This window comes from Calonectris borealis, chromosome 7, assembly GCF_964195595.1.
Source record: "Calonectris borealis chromosome 7, bCalBor7.hap1.2, whole genome shotgun sequence".
NCBI classification, from domain to species: domain Eukaryota; kingdom Metazoa; phylum Chordata; class Aves; order Procellariiformes; family Procellariidae; genus Calonectris; species Calonectris borealis.
In genome coordinates this window covers 14,011,271-14,035,319 of record NC_134318.1, presented here as the reverse complement: position 1 = coordinate 14,035,319, position 24,049 = coordinate 14,011,271, and the positions used below count along the sequence as shown (strand labels likewise).

At 44.3% G+C, this 24,049-nt stretch overlaps 2 protein-coding genes across 2 annotated transcripts; both read right to left on the bottom strand.

Annotated features, from left to right (window-relative positions):
* Positions 1 to 636: 636 nt before the first annotated feature.
* Positions 637 to 4,416, bottom strand: LRIT2 (leucine rich repeat, Ig-like and transmembrane domains 2). The gene is made up of 3 exons (XM_075155430.1): positions 4,144 to 4,416; positions 2,972 to 3,753; positions 637 to 1,448 (listed from the first exon to the last, which is right to left on the bottom strand). Exons 1-3 carry the CDS (start codon positions 4,386 to 4,388, stop codon positions 637 to 639), a joined length of 1,839 nt encoding a protein of 612 aa, XP_075011531.1. The 5' UTR covers positions 4,389 to 4,416.
* An 8,053-nt stretch (positions 4,417 to 12,469) lies between these two features.
* On the bottom strand, positions 12,470 to 23,019 carry LRIT1 (leucine rich repeat, Ig-like and transmembrane domains 1). Its single transcript, XM_075155429.1, has 4 exons — positions 22,898 to 23,019; positions 19,867 to 20,333; positions 15,940 to 16,245; positions 12,470 to 13,455 (listed from the first exon to the last, which is right to left on the bottom strand). The coding sequence occupies exons 1-4, from the start codon at positions 23,017 to 23,019 to the stop codon at positions 12,470 to 12,472; spliced, it is 1,881 nt and encodes a 626-aa protein (XP_075011530.1).
* Between the last annotated feature and the right edge of the window lie 1,030 nt (positions 23,020 to 24,049).

The window sequence follows — 24,049 nt, the reverse complement described above, 5'->3', positions numbered from 1 at the left end:
CACCCAACACCTCCAATCAAAAAAAAAAAGTTTTTCTCCAAGTGAAACAAAACAGCTCCATCACATTGACCCAATCCTCCCCCCCGTGTTTGTTGCCGGTTATGACCACAGCCCTGCCCTGCCTCCCCTGTTCTGCTTCCACGAGGCAGCGCACAGGCGAAGCCAGCAGCCAGTGCAGAGCTGCAAACCTCCCCATCCACCCCCAGCTGGGTGAAAGAAAGAGAAGAGAGAGAGAGAGAGAAAGAGAAAAAGAAAGAAAGAAAGAACGGAAGACGCCTGTGCGAGTGAGCAAGAGGAGACCTTTGGCCTTTGGCCACGTGCATTGCTGTTGTGTTTGGGGGTTTTTTTGGTTAATGCTTGTTTTCGTGTGTGTTTGTGTGCGTTGCTCTGTGACAGTGCTGTGGAGGCAGCCCGGGGGTGGGGGGGGCACAGCCACACACCCGCGGCCGCAAATCCTGGGCATCCCCAGGGCTCCCCCAGCCTGCTGCGAATCCCGGTCGTGCACCCCACCACGCGTCCTTGCAGCACGGAGCCTTCCTTGCATGGTCCTTCAAGAAAACCAGCACGTGCTATGGCTCGAGGTCATCTGTAAAAGATGCCACTGCAGCCACGTTTGCGGGGCGGGCAGGGGCTGGGCTAGTAGAGGTCGGCGCTGTTCCTGTGGGGCGGCCGGGTCTTGCCAGGCTCCTCACGAGCCGGGGACCGCCGGGAACCACGGCCGCCCTCGGGGCGGCAGAGCCCGTCCTCACTGCCGGCGGGCAGGCTGTCCAGCGTGCTCTCCTTGCTGCCGGCGGCCTGCGCCTGGCCCCCGCGGCGGCGGCGGGGGCAGGCGCCGGGGCAGCGGGCCAGGCAGCCGGGGCGAGCCTCGGCTGTGCAGGCGTACATGCCGGCGGGCACGGCCAGCACCATGGCGCAGACGATGACGACAATGTGGATGAGCTTCTCGCGCTGCTCCAGCTGGCTGATGTCGCTGCCCGTGACGAAGACGACGCACTGGCCCTTGCGGGGCGCCTGGTTGCGCACGGCCACGCAGACCTCGTACTTGGTGGCCGGCAGCAGGTCAGTCACCGAGTAGGTGTTGACGCCGGGGCCGATGTAGATGGTGTCCTTCTGGGCAGCGTCATAGCGGCCCACCAGGAGGGTGTACCAGGTCTCCCCTGGCTCCGCTGCTGCTGCTGCCGCCGCAAACCATTCCAGGGTGATGCCGTAGACCGTCTGCTTGGCGATGCGCACTTCTACGTGGGCACCCGGCTCAGCAGGGGCGACGGGGCCCCAGCCCAGGGGGGTGGTGGACGCCCATGGGGCCGCCACACGGAGGGTGATGGCCACCGAGGTGTTGCCCAAGAAGTTGGCAGCCGTGCAGGTGTAGTTGCCGGCGTCCGCTGGCCGTGCCGCTGGGATCAGCAGCTCTGAGCGGACGGTCTCCTCGCTGATGGGCTCGGTGGACACTGCGGGCAGAGGGGAGCTGTGTCAGCAGGCAGGGGCCCCTCCTGCCCGTGTAGGCAGGGAGCCACCATGCCCCGGGGCAGCCCCAAGACCGCTCCGGTGTGGGATGGGGGCCAGGAGGCCAGGCAGGACCTGCCCTGCACAGGGAAAGAGGAAGAGGGGCGCAGGAGTGCGCCAAACCCCACAGCGCTCATGAGCAAAACGTTATCCAGGCCAAAAGGCAATAAAGGCACTGAGGCACCCGAGCACGGGAGACAGGGAGTGCATCCAACCCCCATGCCGGCGCGAGCGGCTGGGGAGGCTGTTGCGAGCAGAGGCCAAGCCGCCCGTGTGCCATCTGCCATCAGCGTGCTCAGGTCAGGGCAAGCCGGGGAGAGCCACTGAGGTGCAGGAGGCACAGCTCCATTTTGGACACACGCTCCGTCCTCCGCTAGGATTGAGTGTGGAAGAATGTCGGTCTCAAGAGGCTCGGGCCAAAAAGAGGCGTGTGGAGCCAGGGAGTGTTGGGCTGGAAGTGAGATGCAGTTTTAAGAACAGTAGGAAACACCCTGTCGTCTACCCAAACAGGGGCGTGTGGCTGTGGTCGGGAAAAGCCTGTATGTAATTAATTCAGCATGTGCTTGTGGAAAGATGCACAAGTGCTGCTACGAAACTGCAATTAACGCAAATACCAGTCCGGGATTAAGGGCTAATGCTATCTTATTTAGCTAGCTGGCTTATTAGGAAGACACGTAACCTGTGCGGTACCTGTATGCATTATTAGCTTACCTGATGAAAACAGAAACTTGTCCAATTGAAGACTCAGTAAAAATAAATGTGAGGGAGGGCACGTAAAAGCCACGCTGGACGGGGAGGAAAAGGCCTCGTATTACAAGGCCCTCAATAAAGAAGCTAAATTAGCGAGGCTTTCGGAGAACGACAGCCTCTGTTTTGGTTGTAGAACGTGAATGGACACAGGCAACAGGGCTTTGGGGTTTTGTGCTTTGTGTGGGTATTTCTTGAGAAAACTTAGGGAATAGTATATAAACATATGTGTGAGTGTGTGTGTGCGTGCGTGCACTCCTACAAACACATATGTACATACAATTATATAGAGTGTGTGCATGTATCTATGTAGTATATAATATATAGTGTAAATATATATGCATGTCTAGATAACTATATATTTATTATGTTTGTATGATTGATGTATTATTAATAGTTCTTACATCATATGTCATGATGAAAGAGCTACTACTAAAAATCCACACATAAAATAATTGTGTAAAAATGAGGCTGTGCTCCCTTCATCTTTGACACATATCCTGCGTGAAGCAGCTCTTCTCATGCCAGTCAGATATGCTTAGACAAGCAGGATGATTAAGATTATTTGGATTATTGCCACCACAGTAACTGTGATGCTCTATAGGGGCTGAGAGCTGGTGTGGTGACTAGATGGCCTGAAGACCTACATAAGCAGAATAGCAGAATGTAAATTTTTAATTTAAAAAAAAAAAAAAAAAAGGGAAGAAAAAGCTTTGCTTACCATTAAATGCCCTTAAAAGTTTCAGTGCATAGGTCCACCAGACAGCTGGGGAAGGGCTGGCTTGCACAAAGCAGGTCAGGGTGACGTTCAGCCCCACCGGGACTGTCAGGTTGGTGTCAAGGGCTGAGGTCAGCGGCTTCATGCAGCTGTTGAGCTCCACTTCATGAAAAAACTTCCCTGCCCTGAATTTTGGGCTTGAGCAAGTTAAATAGGAATTCATCAGAATAATAGGTGGGCCGACCGACTTGATAAACTGGACAAATCCCCGCAAGCGGCAGTCACAAATCCAGGGGTTGTCATGGAGGGCCAGGACGGCGTTGGAAATAGCTTCTGTCTGCCCCTCCACCTTCTGGCTTCTCTGGTAGACGGGCCAGCTATAGAAGACATCCCTGGATATGACGGTAAGCTGATTTGAGGATAGGTCTAAATAGGTCAGGTTGGGCAGATAGCGGAGCGCATGTTCTGGAAGGACATCCAGCCGGTTGTGCTTCAGATCCAGGATTTTCAGAGCCGGGGTGTCTTGGAATGCTGTCCATGGCACCGAACTTAGTTTGTTCCCTTGCAAACGAAGCTCCTTCAGAGCCTGCAGATATTCCAGGCTCTTGATGTGCATCACTGTGATGTTGTTAAAATTGAGCCAGAGATACTCCAAGGCACTAATGTTCTCAAAAGACCCGCGAGGCAATTCTGTTAGGTGAGAATTTTCTATTCTAATTTTCCGGATGTCCTGAGGGATGTTTGCAGGGATCTGCCTCAGCAGCGCAGACATGCAGAGCAAACTCCTAAGGAGGAAACCAGAAAATTCTCCAGGTCACACACCACATTCCTGGCTAACAAACCAGTTCCCTATACAGGTCTACAAGCACTTGAATAATTATAAGGTATTGTATACAGGGCATGCATAAGCCATACATCCATCCTTCCCTGGGTTTTACACCCATTTTCCCACAAAGAATACAATTAAGTCATAAAAAGTGCTACGTATGCAACTACATATCTCAGGGAAATAAGAGAAATCTCATTCTATGCTCAAGCTAGCACTATTCAAGTATTAGAGGAGGCATACCATGCAGCCGTCTGTTTGGTTTTGGTGCTCACATCGTCGGCAAATATATATTGGGACTCTCCGAGCTCCTTCACTGTGCTATGGCTAGGGTAACTAGCGTTCTTACCTTCCAAAGGTGGTTTGAGAACAAGAGCATCCTGTGACACAAGACGCAACAGATGGGTTTATCTTGTGGAAGGCCAGAAGAAGAAGAAAAATATGACAAATAGGGTCCATATTCTCCTTTAAGAAAGCACTGTGCAGGGTTTGCACCAAACATGCCAACAGCCTCCAAGAAGCAAATCCTATTAGCTGTAATCTTCCTTGACGCAGAAATAAATCCTGCTGGGGACCCAACCCTAAAGAAGACATGTAGGATGGTTCACAGCCTGTGTCGAAGTGCTAAAAATCACCCCTGGTACCACTCTTGGCATTTATTCTTTAGCTGTGGGGATTCTGACAGACGTTTATTTGGTTGGTAATATGAAGATGGAGCCAAAACCACTTCTGTTCCCAAGCCCTTAAAGTAGATAACCAGGCTTTTTTTTTTTTTTTTTTTAAATTTCAAGGGGTGTGTCTCAATCTCCTGTATTTTAATAGCATTTAGCGAGGCAGAAAACCACAGTAAGGGCCAGACTTCACAGCTGTAATTTGTCAGTGCCTAGTGCCGTATTGCACAATCCATCAGGCCCCAAAACCTGCCCACAGCTCTGTGCAGGGTGTACTATCGCACATGGTGACAACTCCCCAAACTTGGTTTTTCTGTCACGGAAACAGCAGTTGTATGGTGCTATTTTTCCTCTGAAACAACTTCCCCCCCCCACTATCTCCATTCTTACACGTTGGTAATGAAAACAGTAACATAGCTGTAGCAAGTCTGTGGGCTTCTCTGAGAAAAGAATATCTTTTGTTTATCTCTATTGTATAAATATAAAATTTCAGTGCTATTCTATGGATTCCCCGTCAGACATGTGCCAATGGCCTTTTGGTCACCTTGAAAAGCTCAGTCTAAATAATTCTATGAGAAGTGGAATTCTATGGAGTAACCAAATTTATTTATCTTTTTTTAATCCGAAATAGCAGGTTTTAGTTATAATTTCCAAGCAGCGCTGCATTCTCCTGGGGCCATCTAGTGTGTGTGGACTTCATTACAGCCCACAGAACGCAGTGTGCCACCGGAAAGGGGCTTAACCTCACTGCCGGTACTGGTGAAGCTGGGTCACAAATCAAGATTAGCCTGAACCTACTTAACCTCTAACCTACAGGAGCAGGATAGAAAAATATTTATAGTGTGATGGCTTAGATCTATACATGGCTGTCGGGGTGTGTGCAATAGCGTAGCCGCAGTAAGCCTGCAGAAGATTGATTCTGCAGCTTTTAAATCGACAGGTGCTTTGATTTCAAGGCAAAACAGCAAAATGAATTGGTGGGGAAACCTCTGGGGACTGTTGCAGCACTTCATGATTGCCTCCTGTGTACAAGCAAGTAGTGGGCCTGTCGAGCTGCCGTTGCTCCCTATGCCCAGCATCTAACCACGAGCACATTGGATATATTTTTTTTAAACTGAAATGTTCCTTATTTGTCCACAGTGATATTTCAACAGCTGCCCTACATTTTAACATGTCGGTAAGCCATGAGTGAAGGAGAAAGACTGCTGGTCTGTAGCACAGCAGATGCAGCAGCTATAAATCCCCCACCTGACTGTGGTGGCTGCTGGGAACATTTCCTGGTGAAGCTCTTGCTGTTGCAGTGAGTGGCACCAGCACAGACACCATGAGCTGAAGCAGATGCTTCTTACACACTTTCAGTATAGCTTAAACAGCAAAGGGGACATCCACCAGTGGGGCTGGCTAAACTGGGAGTGCTGCAGGAGCCACACCGGCAGCTGCGATGGGAGGATGTATCCTTTCTGGTCATCCCTCAGCCGCTGAAGCAGAGGGACTCAGGGACCCCATGCCCGCCCTGCATCGGCATGGGCCTCTGGGGAGACACTCACCCGTGCCTTTGGTCCTCTTCTGTAGTCTGCCATGGAAAGATTCCCTAATAAAACAATATTATTATTATTATTGTTGTTGTTGCTGTTGCTGTTGTTTGTTATAATATTATAATAAATTTATAATTTTACACTTTATTATAACGCCTGATATTATTACTTGGTAATAACAGTAGTAAACAACATACAATGCAGTTAGTTAGAAAATAGCTGGGAGTCAGGAGCAAACCTGGCGTTTGCCCATGTGTGAGCTGCAGGTTCTGGGAGAGAAAAGCTTTCAGCAGAGGCAGAAGAAAACCAATGTTTTCAGCGTTAGAGGTGATGGGGCATCTTCCCATGATGGAAGAAATGGGTGAAGTCCACCCAGGTCATTGGTTTGTCCAGTCACGTTGTCCAGGCATGCACGTCTTTTTGCAAAAACCTCCTTTGCTCACAGGGAAGGAGCCTCCTTTGCCACTTTCACATCCCTTCTCCACGGCCTGCAGGGAGGGTCTTAAAGTACATGGCAGCTAAGTCATGTCTTCAAAAAAATCTTTCATGAAAAGCATTATTTATTAACAGGTTTATATACGGGATAAAAACAATTGGTGGTGTCCCCCCCTAGGTACATCTCTGGGCACAGTACAGGTGTATAATGATGCCCAATGTCCTGGGATGCAGCAAGTAAAATTTCACCCAGGCTTCTCCATTAGAAAGAAATAAATTAATCTAAATAAATGAGTTGATTAACAGAAAAAAAAGTAATTGCAGTTGTTTTCTTTCTCCCACATGAGCTCTCTCCCCAGTCCCACCTATCTTCTGCAAGGCTGGAAAATGGCCTTTCCAGGAGTGGTGTCAGTCAGTACCGCAGGCCAATGCTCCGGCTGTTTTAGAGCTGGTATTTATTTGCTGCTTGAGAGGCCATTTCTCTAAATATTCCCAAACCCCAAGTGTACTCAGAAGGTTCAGTATTAACCTGAGAAACTAGTGGTGAATTACTTGTCAAAATCAGATGAATTAGTGTCTAGAGAGTCTACCCACTCTCTAGAGTAGAGAGACGGGAAAAGAAAAGACGGGAAAAAGAAGTAAAGGAAAAAAATCCCCTGAACAGTGTTAGCCACAGCCGTTATGTTTATGTTCCCTACTGGAGTGGAATTTTGTTGCCTTTTTAATTCAGCCCAGTTTATGCCTGCCTGTAAATTTAATGGCCACTTTTGTGACAGCAGATGTCCACTCAGTTCAGCTGCTCTTTAAAGCCATGTGGCATCCTGGCCGAAGCCAAAATGCAGAACAAGCTGTCTAAAACGCAAGCTGTCAAAATAAATCTCCATAGAGACATTGTCTGCTAATCTATGGGAAGTGGAGTTTAAGAGACTGCATTGATTGCCAAAGCAAATGCCAAAAGGACGCCCATTGCTCCCCGCAATGGCAAGGGAGTCAAACTCCGTCTTGAAATGACGGGCACACACAGGTCTGTAAGAAATCAAGTCCAGGCTGATGCTTTACAATTACAGTCCCTCTGCCAGGGCTATCAGCATTAGAAATCCCTGCTGGGGAGGACATTTCGGATATGGTGCATGTAACACCAAATGGTACAGGCTTGAAAAAGCAGCTTTGAAAAAGAGGAGGGTGACGTGAAAAGAGCTAAATAAGACTTTTCCTTCACAAGCCTTCAACAACAACAGCAGCTGTACAAACTTGCCAGTCTTTTCCCAATTTTTTTGAGTAATCCAACGCCCCTGGCAGGGTCCCCTGGGGCACCGCAGCTCCAGCTCCACCGCAGCAAGTCCCACTTTCACCCTCCGGAGGAAAGGAAAGGCTTCGTCTCTCACTCAGGGCACCTCAGGGCAGGAGCAGAGTCCGTCTCCAACACCAAAGCCAGGAGCCAAGGGCCAACACACTCCCGTGGGGTGCGACTACGGTTGCAGCAGCTCCATGTCACCGCCAGCAGCCCCCGGCCCTTGGGAAACATGGGCACTGCTCCAAGGCTTGCTGCCGCCTCTGAGAAGCCCCTGGTCCTGCTCTTTAGGGTGTACACACTTACTTCTCATCAGTTTGAACCTTTGCTGGCAATTGCTAAATTCTTTCTTTTTAATTTTGATTGATAGGAAAGTAAAATGGGGGGCAATTCTTTTGCTCTGTTTTGGGCAACAATTTGCATCTTCTGTTCATGGACTTTAAAGCTGGTGAAGCTCCCACTAAGCCACAGTACTGTAGCACTAACTATTGATTAAATACATCCTGAAACTTTTCAGACATTCCCAGAACACTCTGACATTGAGGGACTTCGATGTCAGCTTCTTCAGGAGCTTTTTAACCTTTAGATTTTATTTTACCATTGGAATACTTTCAAAGTCATTCTTCAATATCCATTCATTTTTCAAAATATCTTGAAAAATGGTTTACTGTCCTTCTTGACATTTTGGGGTTCTTTTTTTTTTTTCACAGATTTATATATATGCACATGCACATTTTTGTGTCCTACATTTTTTAATCATTTAAAGACTTCTTAATCTATTCTTTCTGGACACACAGAAATAAATGTGAAAGTGACCACACTTAATGCAATTATAGCCTTCCAACATGTTTTAATCACATTGTGGAAATAAGGTATTTGTCAACCTGAACATTATTTTGCATTTGTGGAATTTTTATACATATGTGGCATTAAAAATATTTGCAGAGACTTTATAATTCAGAGCCAATATTAGCCTTTGTCTGGATCTACTCACCAGATAATCTGGACATTTTTTAAGATGTTTAGAAAAACATATTTCAAAGCCTCAACATGTTTTTTTACATTTCTTCTTGCACTTCAACTACTTGCAGTACTCCTTTTTAATCACTTTGGGCACATTATTTCATTTATATTCTGCTCGGTTCCCTCATTTTGATAGCTGCTTTTCTCCAGATCCTTTTAAGAAAAAGAAATAATAATTTTTCAGTACAGTTCAGAGCTATTTGGATTCATTTTTAAAACACAATTACCTTCTTTTTTAAATTTTATCCTTAATTTTTCTATTTTACACTAATCTGATTTCCAAAATAAGTTTACAAAGATACTGTGGAAGGAGGAGCTTGTCTTTGTTACGTATCACACGAAGTGCCCATTGAGGAGTGGCTCATACTGCTCTCCAAAGCGCTCAGCCCAGGCAGCCGGTGCAAACCTCCTGCCTAACGCAGGTGGACAGTTACTTTATTCCTAAGTATTACTGAAGAGGTCCAACACCCATCTGAGAAAACATTTTGAAATGGTTTAATAGTAAAAGTACGGAACATTTTACTCCAAGAGATTCCAAAATATATTGCTTTACAGTGCCAAAATATTTGAAATAGACACCAAAAAGCAACAAATTGGTCAAAACCCAACACAAAGATATTAATAACAGAGAAAGCATTTTCCAAGGAAAAAGAAAACCCCACAGAAGAAAGTGTCAAAAAAAAATATTTTAAAAGCTACTAATGCAGTAATTTCAGAAGATATTCAGGTGTTTGTCTGGGTTCTTACAGCACATGTCTGTCCAAGGATTGACTTTCTTACTTTGAGTAAGAAATTGTTTCCAGGGATGAATATTCTCCTTGCCTGAACTCTGAGCCAGCTCCATTCACATGTCTTATGAACAGAGAGGGAAGCTTGCCTGAGCTAACCCTGCTAAAACTAGGTGCCTAATACCCCTTCAGTTAAAACAACAAAAAAATCCAGTGAGGTATTTATCTGCCTCTTTACATGCCTCATACCACTAAAAATCTGACCCAGAGCCTTGAAAGTCACATTCAGCAGAAAATCAGTTTATTTAGTGGTTTGAAATTTCACCCGCAGTTTAGCCAGTACAGGGTTTCTCTCCTGCCCGGCACCAGATGACACAGAGCTTATGCAAGTTTCTATCTATTGCCTATATCTTCTGTGAATCACCAGCGCAGTAGAGCGAGAGGCTTGTTTTGGAGCAGCAGCAGCGATGCTAAACCATGATGCCTCACCTATGAGAGAGTGAGAATAGCCATAGGAAATAGAAAAGAAAAATCAGGTTTGTTCTACTTGGGATCGCTATTTATTCAAAGTGCAAAAAATACCCAACAGAGTCTGTAAAACTTAACACACCCACAGTGAACGTCGCAGGATGACCTCTCCATCCTCCCCTCCCCGCAAGCAAAGAGCGACAGCGCTGGCCCAGCCAGTGCCTTTTCCATTCCCAACTCACAGACCGTGTGTCGGAGCATGCACCGATGGAGCGGGTGAGAGCTGCTCCTCGCCAGGGCTGGATGCGGCAAATTACCCAGCTCGTGCCTCCAGGCAGCTGAAAGTTAAATACCTCCCGTTCCCAGTCAGCTCCTGCAAAACTGATTTACAGGAAAGTCCTTGGGCAGTAGGTCCACTCCGTTCACTGCAGGAGAGCCTTGATCCTTCAGGGCTAGCTTATCCATCCAGGGCCATGTCAGGCTGATTTCTGCACAGCCCAGTGATACTGCTGCAGAAGCAGGCAGGAATCAGGCTAAATAACACAGCAATCCTTGCAACTCATCCCAAAAACTGCTACTGGAAGAATATTTTTGTTCTACCTTGGAGAGAGACTCTAAAAATAATCCTGGGAAATGCAACTGTATAAATAAGTAATAGATCTATTAGATACTACATATTTCATCAATTAATTTGTGGTATTAAAATACATAATTTTGCAAAATGTTTTTTGTAAACCTAAAAATCCATACAGTCCAGTGATAGAAGTAGCATGCATTATTTTATATAGGGATTGACAAATTCTCCCAATACAAGAGAATTTCTTTACCTTTAATGTAAGGAATACAGGGAGTCCTATCAGAAACTATTGTAACGTATCCCCTGTTGCTAGTATTTATGTTGAGATCAAATTACTTCCTTTCTCCATCAGGCCAAGTAATAATCTGACATAACTGAAATCCTCCTGCACAACAAGGACTTGCAAAATCCATACAGAGCTCCATTCCAGCCAGTGAATTTTGTTAACCCACACTGTACATACACATCCAGAACGTGAGTGGAGATCCTTCTAATAAATTTACAAATACAGATTTCAAAACAATTCAGCAAGCTTCATCGGTGTTCATTTCAACTTGGCTGGATCCCTCCCATTCAACATTTGGCAGAACATATATAATTTTCTTCATGAAGAATATCTATTACAAAGAGAAAAACATTATATACAGTATTACTACATGAGGGACTGAAGTGGAAAATTATACAGCTGGGAAGTGCTTTGTGATAAGCACTCAGATCCAAATTCCAGTGGAGCTGCAGGACTTAAAAACTGATTAGCTCACCATGGCTATGAAAGCACATTTAGATGAATATTAGACAGTTTTTTTCAGGGTTCTTGAACTTGTAAAATGTTTGAAACCCAGAAGTCCGCACTGAGCCTCTGCCACCACTGATGCCATTGTGGAAGTATGGCTAACGTGAGCCTGGCCAGCGGTCTACCACCGCATCACACAGCCCTGCTCTGCATGGAGCAAGGCATTTTCATGACCAAATCACAAGTGCCTGGCTGAGCCCTCTGGTCTTCGCCACCAGTTTTGCCAGGAAAGCCAGCAGCAATGACAGGGCTGGTCTGGGAGATTTTTGCAGAACTGCCAAATGTAGGTTTTTCAGTATGATTACAGAGCATTACAACGCCACACACAATTTGCAGAGTAGGATATTGTATGATTTTAACTAGCACAGCTGATATAAAACATACTCTACTAATTACAATACAGCTAGAAAATGCCAGCTAGGCCTGATACTGAAAGATCTGTGTGGTACTGTTGTTCAAGAAAATCTTGACAATAGTGTTTAGGGCCAAAATGCAGTCACAAAACACTCTCTATTATGTATTCTTAGGAGTGGATTGGGTTTTGTCCCTTGATTTCTATCTCCTTTGCACATTTCTCTGAATTCAGAGCATAGAGCTGTTATTATGTTGGCCATACTAGAAAGGGTTGCTGTACATCTGCATTTAGTGATCTATTAAGCATCAAGCTGCATGTTTCATGCAAACATGGGGGATGTAAAAGGTGAGACTCTCAATCTTCACCTTCACAGATATTTATATTAAACTTACTAAACACTCCCCTGTTTGTCAACCAAAAGAACATCAAAAGAGCTGAGAATAAAATACTTAGCATATTGCAGAGCAGGTACTAAACAACACCAAGCAGAGCACGCTCAGAAATGTTGCTTAATGTCCTCACACTCAGTGTGCACGCTTCATTTTACAAAAATAAAAGTGGTCCAGGAGAACGAGGCCATTATCACAAAAGCTTTTGACTGGGTACAAAACAGCAAGCCCCAAGCAGGGTGAGCAACGTGTTTCTGTAAAGCTTGGGCACCACCTAGCCTCTTGCATCCTCCTTCAGAACATGTCAGAGACAGAAGCATTGACAGGGTGGCCTGCAGTGCTGGAGCAGAGTGTCGTATGTACAGCCATGTGCTTTCCACCTAGCAAGCCAACAATCAGCCTAATTACTATCAGCAAAAGTATTCGTTAGGTTGCCCCTCTATCTTTGGTATTGCTTCTGAGTCCACGCTGGATCGGGCAGACAGCAGCCTGTTCGACTCATCGGGGGTATGTCTAGTCAAGTATTCTCCTTCCACACCTTTCGCCTTGGCCCCAGGAGACAGGCTTTCAAAGGTCACATAGGACTCCTGAACTTCCTTGGGTTTCCGCACAAAGCATTTTTTGCAGCGTCTTTTCAGTGCTCCGCAGCAGACCACCAGCGTCAGAGGAACAGCAATGACACAGGCCACGCTGATGACAACCACATTGATGAGCTTCTGGGTCCCTCCCGCACTGGCAACTTCGTCTGTAGAAAATATGATGCATTGCTCCTTCCTGGGGATCAGTCCTTTCACGCAGACACACACGATGTATTTGGTCTTTGGCAGCAGCCCATAAATGGTGACCTTGGTCTTCCCTGGCTCCACATTGATCCGCCGCATGTCTCTCTCTCCAAAGACGGCATAGAGGACACTGAACACTGTCGTGTTCTTTGCCAAAGGCGCCTTCCAGGCCAGAGTGATACTCTGGTCGCTGTCTCCTATCACCCTGACGGACCTCACGAGTCGCTCCGGCTCCTGCTGACTGGTAGGCGGGCTCACCAGCAGGTTTCTGGCGTTGCTATCTTGTGCCACATCTGGGAGGAGGAGGCCCTCTCCGGTGCCCACTCCAGCCCCCAGGGTAGGCACAGTGGAGGTGGTGATAACGTACCTTGCCACTAGCTTGTCATTGTAGGCAGCTGCTTCCATCCCGCTCGTCTTCCCGCTCCATGCGCCTTTGGCATTAGAGTTGGGGTCATCCGTGCTTTCTGAGTCCGTGATGATGAGAGATATGAACGCCTCTGTTGCCCCCAGAAAATTCTTTGCTTTACAGATGTACTCTCCAGAGTCGAGATAAGAGACTACGGGCAGGCCCAGAATAGACCAGCTCATCCCATCACTGGAAATCTCTTGGTGAACTGTAAAATAAATAGGGAATAATCAATAGAGTTAATAACATATTTTGTAAAATATTAAGATTCAATCAGCCAAATGTCTGCTCGACACAGGAGAATCATCATTTCTTTTTGCCACCAAGAACATTACAAAATCAAAGTAAATCCAAGAAAGGGACATTAACATCAAAATTAGGTTATGTTGGGATTTACACCGCTTCAGTCCAAATATATGTGAAGCATTTGATGCTATTTCCTCCCAATTGACGTACAGTTTGAAAACAAAACAGGAAAGGTTCTTCCATTTTAAAGAAAAAAAAAAGCTTAAAAGCTTTTTGTAGGTACAATACTTAAAAGAGTGGAAGGAGTAGGCAGTAACACAACCTAGTTGAACATTAGATGCAGTTCTCTGAGTCCCAGAAAATAAAAACAGTGGAGATTTTCTTCTAAAAAACATATATTGACTAGCCTAGAGTATACGGAGAAAAATAGCTGAAAAATAATATCCCTTTTACTGCTAAATTAGTGCAGGTTTTTATATTGAGCCAAACACAGGGAAGTCTGATCACTTACCCCTGAACGATACATATACAGCTGAGTGTTGATTTTCTCACTTGGTTTACCAGGAGGCTAAAACTAGCTTTTTTTGCTTTTTCTTTTTGTGCAGAAAAAAAAGAGATGGGATCATGCAGAAGGGTAAAGCACCTTCTTCATTATTTAACCAGCCTCCTTAGGATGAGCACGTATTATCTCTGCCCTTTCTCATTGAAAGGTAAACCAGGGAGATGTCTCAAAGGCAAAAGTAAGACAGGATGCAAACTTCTCCCAAGCCCTTGCGGCGTCAGGATCCAGCCTTGGCAACCAGGGCATGTTCCAATGGCAGTGAAATACAATGGCAGCAGGAGTTACTTTTTCAGTTTAATTTTTTACTGAATGGGTATATCAAAAAACATAAAGCTACTGGTCTTCCTACGGCATCTCCCTGTACATACAGTCTGTGGGCTGTTTCTCACTCCTTTCTATTCAGAACACCAACATTTCAAACAGTCTTATTATAGCACTGGCACAGAAGCTGCCATTGCTGAGAAATAATGTATATTTTCAGCCAACTTTTTATTGAAAGGTGGTAAAGTCAGATTTAATGGGGCACAAAATACATCATTCTCAGTTGTACCTCAAAGTAACCTCAATATATGCTTTCAGGAAAGCATTTTTTTGTTGTTGTTGTTGTGGTTCTCTTTCAAGTGTAGAAGGGATGTTCGCAGCACCATAGGTAGATATTATCATTATGAGAAGCAGCTCTGCTACATCCTGCACATCATGCACAACAGAGCAATGACCTGTGCAGATCCCAAAAAAGGATATTTATTACAAGTGGTTCTACTGCTGTGAAAGAAAAATGCTCTCTCCCTTGTTTCTGCGCACTGAGGAGCCCAGTAACCTTTTGGAGATCGCACCCTGTACTTAGCGATCTGTCTGATGAGTTTAGACCCTCTGTGAAAGTCAGGGCCAGGCCTGGGAGACAGTAGCATTCAGGGGACGTTGGAGGGATGAAGGTTCAGGTCCTGATGTAAAACCTCTAGGGCAAAAAGCTAAGAACAACTGCCTTGAGTGCAGCAAAGCTTTCTTCCCTAAATTCCCCACACATTGAAGGACCAACATTGCAATTTGTGGTCCATTCTTGTGAATGGAAATGAAAACATGATTGGTCACAAAAACAGTAGTTGTTTGAAGGCTTCCCCCACACAAGAGGAGTGAGCACAGAAGAGGGACCTGGTCAGCATTTCTCCCACAGAGCATTTTCCCAAGAGACCTTGTCAATCCATCAGAAATGAACTATTTCTTGGAAGTATTGTCATTGAAGTATTGTATCCTTCAGCACTTTAGTGGTTCTTTTCTCTCTTAATATATCAGTAATGTTGCATCTTTGCAATCTTTTCTTTCTTTGCCACAGAAGATTTGAATTCCAGTTGAATTCACGTCAAACATCTCTTCGCCAGAGATGTTTACTAAGTGATTAATAGTAGCTCATCATTACTCTCAAAGACCCACAAAATAATTCAGTGGGAAGCCTTTTCAGCGACTGAATAACTGAATAACTAACCTAAAAAAGCCTCTTGCTACAGCTGAACATATTTCATTTCTTTAGCTCTAACAGGTTTGCAGAAAGCCCCTTGATGTGTCTCACCACCACCACAATTGTTATGAAACAAAGCAAAACCAATTTTTTACACATGATAATATACATTTATCTGATGATATTTACATCAACATGTAAGTAATTTTATAGTCTATAGAAAATCACAATGTTATAGTGAATTACACACGATACTATTGTGAATTATAGTGAATTTTAATTTTGCACCACTTTCTTTTTTTGGGTCTTTTATCAGTAGGAAGGATCTATTGTCATAGAAGCTTCCATTTGCTGCACAGTCCGTAGAAAATAAAGGTGCACGTCTCCCTCACTTAGTCCATGTGTGTGAGAAAAGCTTAAACCAAACCCACCTGTGCCGTTTAGTTGAGCACCGTCAGCCCTTCTCCAGCTGAGCTCCGGAATGGGCACCCCCGTTGTCCCACATCGGAGCAGCACGGTGCTGCCCAGGATGGTCTTTACTTTGGCTACGGACGTATGTACAACGGGGCTTTGACACTTCCTTAGCTCGACTTGGCTGAAGAAGACTCCTGCAAGGCTCCGGGGGGTGAAGCACTTCAGCCTGGGCTCAATGAATGCTATGTTAGGAGACTGGAAATTCAGGAAATGGACCATTTCATACAGACTGCAGTCACATACCCAAGGATTGTCTTGCAAGCCTGTCAAAATAAACCAGACCACTAAGTCACTCCAACAGCACCTTTTTTTTCTGCCACTTTTGTTTCTATTTTTCAGCAGGACAAACTGTGATAGGCTCCTAATCTGCCCTGGTAAGGACTGCCCGTGCATATGCAGGGTATGCGGGGTGGCTGGTGGTGTCCCGACAGCCCCCTGCTGTTGTTGGCTGAGGTTAATTGATCCCACAGTTTCCAGTTAGGAAAAGGGAAAAAATATGGCTTGCTGAGGTATCTCAAAATCTGGAGTTGAAATCATATTCTTTAAGTTCAAGGCAAGATTATTCATATCATGAAAACATCAGTATTTATGCACGTAAAGAAGCAAAGCAAGAAGTTATTATAACCACATTTAGTTCCAGGATGGAAAAAACAAGTAGCCATGGGGGAGGGTTGATTTGTTTTGGGGTGTGGATTTTTTTGGTATGAGTCTCCTCCTTAGACAGGCTAGGAAATTCTTCTCACTGGTCGTTATTAAAGTATTAGCCAGATTATCAGGCCAACTGTCAGGCCTGCAATAGGTGTAGGTGATCCTACTTGACTGTAAGAGTTCTCTTCCAGCCCTGTTATTCTAAGTTTTTTTCCTTATTTTAGTAATCAATCAGTTGTTTTTCCTGAAATGCTAATTTACACTTGATAAGATGAAAGAATTGTTTTAAGGAGTAAATTTAAGAATATACATGTTATGGTATATAAAAGAACATAAATAGACAATAACTATATTAAGAATATACACATAGAAAGGGGTATATTGAAGAATACCCTCCTGTTTCAGAGTCCTAGAATGTTTCCTTTTTCTTTTTTCTGCTATCTCAGTGTGCGCTTATTGAACTCAAATTCTGAAAAAATGAGACATTACTCTACTAAAAATAGACCTGTGAAGACGGTACTAAAAAAGCAAAATTGGAACTAGAGCAATCCAGGAACAGTAGTTGCTGCATTCTGATTAAATCTGTGTCATCCTTCTTACAAATATTCACATTCACCTGTCCTATGGACAGTTTATGGTCTCTAACGACTTTAGCTAGCAGAATTGGCACTGGGGTATTTATACCATCGAACTCCAGGCACGTATTTGAAGCCTAAGCCAGGAAGACGGCGTCCCAGGCCTCCTGCCTGCCATGGCAATGAGCTCTGCTCCCTCCAAGGGGGCTTCACCTCCTCTTTTACGCAGGCAGCCCAAGGACGTGGCTTGGGGCTGGCAACTGCCTGAACGTGAAGAGTACTAATACTCCCTCGATTCCCAGCAGGAGGAACTCGCAGCTGCCCACCCTACGGTGCCCACTCTTGCTGGCCCCGGTGCACTGCAGTGGTAGTCATGCAAGTAGTGGCTTTCCGGCAAGAACCAAGTTCTGACACAAGCACAGAGGGTGCACCACAAGGCTCCATGAGCATAATTTATGCTTGAATTTGCTAGAGTCAACAGAAACACAGGGTCGATCAAAAGCCCCTGAGGCTTCAAATAAACTGTTTTTTTAAAGATTCTGCTGAAAAATCTCTTGCTGAGACCATTGCATACCATCCTCCCTGGGCTTGGAAGTGTCTGAAAAGTCTGAAAGTGGTGGGCCTTGGCAGGAGGGCACTTCTTATAAATTTATACACTGATGTTAAGGGGACTAAATAAAGAATGAAAGTTCAGCTTGGCTTTGTTGTTTTATGGCATTTTTGCTAGAAGCTTACTTCTGACTTCATGCACTAGATAACAATTTATTCCAGATTCCCCGGCAGGTGCTCCAGCCCCAGCTGATGCCGCAGCAGCCCAAAGCCCCAGTGAGCCCTCTGCTGCCCTGCACGGCACAGTCCTGTGGGCTCACGCGGGCAATCATCATGGGCAAAATCTTGCAGCGTTGGCACAGACTATCAGCCAGCAAGCTACTGGAAGTACTTCTTCTTGAAGTAGTCTACAAGCAAGGGCTCTGACGAGGAGTCACAATGATGCACTGTAGACAAAGGAAGGGACTGGCTGACTATTATTCATGGATTGTTTTATGCCTCTATGAGAAACACTCATGGGCAGAGTGAAATGGAAACGTGCAGCTGTGTTCTCCCATTCTGCTCCTGCAAGGGACATGCGTTTCAAACACCTGGTCCCTATGGGTGTCAGCAGGATAGGACATAAGAGTCGGACTGTCTATACATTACCATATTAATATTAGCATTATACTCATTTGCCTACATGAATTTTTTAGGATCCTGGCACAAGCAGCCTGTGCGCACCTGGCTACATAAACGCTCAGGTTGGCCACGAGCATCAAGGCATGATCTGTTCTTCTCGACAAAATGATGTTCTAATCTATATTGAATGGGATAACATTTTTACAAGTAACTTGACTCTAAAAAATAAATAAAGAGAAGAGTATGATCTCGGCAGTATCTTATCATGCCACAAATGAAATGGGCAATCCCAAACAGCTAGCTTTGGCTTAAAGAACTTGATACCGCATCTAGCAAAACGAGAGGATGAAATACCTGCTCCTGACCTGATGCTAATGAAACCTTAAACAACATCTGCTAAGGATACTAAAAGCTTTGTAGGTGGCAGTTTGAATCTTTTTAAAATCTTGTGTCTCTTTCCACTGCAATCTGGTTTTCAAAACTTTAACACCTCCCCCCAAATTTATCCAGAGAACAAAGAGCAGCGGGTACTTTCCAGAGTGAGAGAAAACTTGCAATGTCTTTGACGAGATTATCAGCAAGTGCCTGAACTCACATCCGTGGCTGTAGAGGCAGTACTCACAGAGGCACACACCCCAAGATCAAACACAGCCAGTGGAGCTGGGTCAGCTCATAGCAAGTGAAGACAGCAGATGGCAACAACTCTGAACCATCATCAACCTGCCGTGGATTTGAACCAGTGCACGATGGTTAAAAGGCTGAATAGTAATCCCCTGAACTAGTAAATGTGCTCGAAACCTCATTTGGGGATACTGCAACTGAGAGGATTCAAGACAGTCATCTTTAATACGCTCTCTGACACAAAAATGGACAATTGTCCCAAAGCCATACTTCTGAGGAGCTCAGACTTGTCACCAAAAAGTGGATTCTTGTAACTTTATAGCTGCCCTTGAAGGCAACACTATCTTGGTGGCTTTGGGGAGACTAGGGTTTAATTCTGTGTGAACAGATAAACAAGGCTCTGGAAAGAGGCAAACTGGCAGTCCTGACCCAGATTTTATGCTCAGTGATGGTTTTATTCCTCTTTAATTTGAACATAATAAATATCCATCTTTTTATTTAATGCTGCCTAAAATGGATCGATTCCATAGTAACTGTTATTAGAAAAGAGCACATGAATGATGTGGAGCTCTAATCATATTTGTATTCCTGTCAAAAATGGCAGTGTCAATAAATAAAAAGGGCTTGAGCAAGAGCCACCAATTTTGTGTTACAAAGATTCAAGCAAGTGATGAAGTTTATGGTGTAATAAGCCAGGCGTGGGGAGCCTGAGGTGAGTTTTTTAACATGTAAATGAATTTGCACACTTTATATGGGGTATTAAATTAGCAGTATACTTGCTGGGGTAACCACAGTGGGTGAAAATGCTGCAATAAGATGCACAGCTCTTGACATTTGTGCCCCCTGCAAAATGACAGGCGCTTCTCTTACCTAGGATGATCTTGGAGTTATCATTGGGGAAGTAAGGAACAGCTTGGAGGCTGGCCCAGGTGGCAATAAGAGCCTGAGGAAGAGTCATCAGCTTATTGCTAGACAGGTCCAGGTATGTGATATTCCTGACATAACGAGCAGCATCTGGAGGGATTGAGGTAAGTTCGTTGTTGTGTAAATCCAGAAGCCTTAGCTGTGGCATGTCAGCTAGGGTTTCCCAGGGGAATGATATTAAGTCGTTCCCATCCAGCCTCAGCTCCTGCAAGCGACGGAGGCCCTTGAAGGTGATCCCGCTGAGGCTGGCCAGGGAGTTATATGGCATCCAGAGGTACTCCAGGTTGTGGAGTGCGTGGAAAGCCTCTCCCGGCACTCTGCGGATGGCTGTCTTTTCTATCCGAAGCTTGGATGTATCTACGGGGATGTTGACGGGGGTGAGGGTCATCTCCGGGTCATTACACAGCACTGTCCTGGTGGGGAAACAAAACCACAGATGTGACTTTCTTGTATTTTGAAAATGTTTTGAAATTCTATTTTAATGCAAGATTTTGATCTGCCTTTCTTTTTTCTTCTTGTCATTTCTTACTTGCTGCTGATGTCTACATCATCACCATAAGTACATCAACTTGCAGTAATTAATTCATATATACTTTTTGACTGCAAAGATTGCAGTGTTGTGCCTCTCCTGGAGTGGTGTGAGTCTGAGTCTGGCCTGTATAGTGTTCCTGCTTTTTTTCTTTCTTTCACTTTTTTTTAGAGTCCTTATGATAAACAGTAGTGACAGCATGCATGCACAACAGAGGATTCTAGTGCATGTTAAAACAAAAGAATCCATAAATTGAACAATAAAAGACATAGGAAAAGAAGCCTTACTGACCTGTGGGATGGCAGGAAGTAATACAGCTTAAATACAGCACAGGATCTTTGGTTTGTGAAACGAGGATAAGAAAGTCAGCTAACAACTCACTGGAAATACACTACAGCAAGCTCTGCTTTACTATGAAATAGTCTGGAAGGTGTGTACAGATGGTAGCAGTCACTGCACTGCAGGCATGTACAGTTATGAGAGTGAAAGTGCAGAAAATTAACTCTTTGGAAAATACTATACTAAAAGCAAGGCAGATTTATGTGTCTTAATCATTCCTTCCCATTTCTAATCTCTAGAGGTCAAATCATGAAAACCCTATGCTGAATTTCGCAGCCTTCGTACAAAAAATTGTGACTTTGACTTTGCCAAGATGTAGGATTGTAGATAGCTATGAGGAATGAAGGGAGGCAAAACAGGTCTCTCAGACTGCACTTTAATTTGCCTATCAGTAAGGAGAGAACGGCAAGTTCTTAACAAAATACAAAGCCACCTTGCAAAAGGTAACAGGTTAGATAGGCATGTCCCACTCCACATGCTAAACAAGATGCCGCAAGAAATGTAATGTGATCAGTCAAGTAACATTTTCTTACCATACTGCCTGGCTGATAAACAGAATACTACAAAGCTGCCAAAACCAGATTGGTTTTGGCTGAAAGCAATTATTCCTCTACTATCAACAAAAACAAATAACATCGCTGAACTGCTCATGCAGTTTCCCGGAGTTAAATATTATTTGAGCCTACAGTTAAATTGTTAATTTATAATCAAAGCATAGTACGTTACTCTCATCCAGCACTTTTATTGTGGCATTAAATCCTGCCCACCCTCAGCGGAAAGTTGAGATTTTGAGGAAGAGAAAAATCTATCAAATAAGAAAAATCCAGAAATCCTCTTTCAATAAAACATTTTTTTTTGTGCAGGCATGACACAAAATGTTTGATAACAGAGACTCACGGCAGTAAAACAGTGTGCTTCTCATAGTGCCCCTAAACTATGTCAGTGAGCACTAAACATTTAATCTATGGGATAATCTCCTTCTACTAGTGAGAAATATGAATCATAATGCAGAAAAAAAAGGTGACATGATGCTCCTTAAGGGACTAATGGATATTTGCTTTATTATGTATCTTACCAAAACACACTACAGCTTTTTCCAGTCACTGAGAGGAAATTCCCCTGGGAACTGACATTTATAGAGCAATAATTGGGTCTCCTGCTATTGCACTCCCTTTTAACAATTGCAGACTACTTGTGTCTCTACCACGCTTCTTACTGGGAAGGTTTCTGGTATTAAATCTATAGCACCATAAAAGAGATAAGCAAGTACATCTATTTCATGGGGATCCAAAATATAGGGGACAGCCTTTCATTTCAGTACCGTGGTCTTGTCTCGAAAAAATTTCTTCCAAAGGATTTTGCAAATACTGTATCTCTATCACAAAACCTCCTCTACTGTGAGCCACACCTCATAAAAATGTAGCATGTATTTCATTAAGTCAGATCATTACTTTGAGATTATCCTTCAGAAAGACTTTTTTATTACAGTCCTCCAGAGAAATGTCTGTACAATGGCATTGCATTCAAAAATGGATGCCCTTCTGGTCTTGTCTTTTTTTTTAACTGAAAGTTTCCAGTCTGAGAATTATCTTTTTCCATTTTTATTATTATTATTATTATTATCTATTTTTTTGGTTCATTCTCATCTAGAGTCTATCGCTTTGCCCAGAATCTCCAACTGAAGGATTTTTTAAGTAAATGGAATTGCAGTTTTTGGTACCACAACATAAACCAAATCTAGTTACACTTCAGAAAAAAACCAGCAGAGCAGAATAAAGCCTTTTAAAACTAACATTTTAAGCATAAAGGTAAAAAAAAGAAAATGTTGCTTAAATTTTATTCCCTTTTTGCCATTGCACCAGCGGTATTTATGTCACTTCTGTTCTCACAGAGGAGATGCCCAAATGCTTTCTCTGAAATCAGCTTACTGTGTTTTCAGAAGCTAATCCTCTGCAAATAAAGCTAGAGCGCAAAACGACTGGAAAAATAATGGACACGAAGTCTGGACGCAATATTTTCTCCTCCGAGCATCCTTACAGAGGAGAAGAAATAAAGTCCCCGACACCCAGAGGAAGAGCGGCAACCCCCCTGGGGAGAGCATCGGCATACCTGGCTTTCATCCCTTCGCTGAGGCTGTGGAAGGCGCAGCTGCACTGCGATGGGCAGGAGCCGCCCGCCCGTGGCAGCCCTCCGAGCGTTAAGCAGCAGAGAAAACTCACCATGATCCACATGGCTACCTGTGCATGGGAAGGACACCTGGGCACTAGACAACGTGGAGGGTTTCGCCTATTGTTTTATCCATTGACTGGTCACATCTTGTTAACTCCCTTTCGTTTTCAGCCGCACTGTGATCCTCCAGCCCTCGCTGAGTCCATCAGATAAAAAAGGATAGGCAGGGATTAAGGATGGGGACTTGAGTTATTTTCATGAAGGTGCTTATTGCTTCCTGGAACCATACTGACAGCGTTTCTTCTCTCAGGGAGCCCCACCAAAAACACCCTCCTCGGGCAATCTGTGGCTCTTGTGCAAGAAAAAAGCAAACATACTTTTTGGGGACCTGCATCACAGGCAAGATAACTGTTATCCGATCAGGAATTAGCAATAATTTACTTCCTCACAGGGAATTGGGAATATTTAAAAACAGTTTCTTGTGCTAATGGAACGTAAAACTCCTACAGAAGAATATTAAAAATATATAGTGATACTATTAAAAGTATCACTATATATAGTGATGCTATTTCTTTTAAAAACTCCTAATTTGATCAAGTGATTATTAAGCTGTTGGCAACATGCCTTGATATTAATAAACAATGAATAACCCAGCAAATATGCACATATTTCAGTTTATATCAGGGCTCAGCACACACCTGCAGGACTGAGCACTATGCTCAGACTTGCTGATACAGCACAGCCCAGATGAGGAACCATTTCTGGGAGTGCCACCTGATACAGGGCCGCAGGACAGCTTCAGAAATGCTAAGAAAAGCTCAGTTCTGTCTTAAGGACAGCCCAGGACCGAATATCAAATTATATTTGTCCACTCCCCTTGAAGACCGTTGTTTCCCATCTATTAGCAAAGGCAGACATAATTGCAAAGCTAATGGAGACCACACATGTTTTTAGCAGTCTTCATCTGACTCCAAAGAACACAATACATGTGAGAAAAGTAGAGCCCAAATATGCACAAACTTAAAGCTTAAGAAGTTGCTACTTGAGACGGGAGCAGAATTCTATTCATACTAGCAAGGACATCTCATGTAT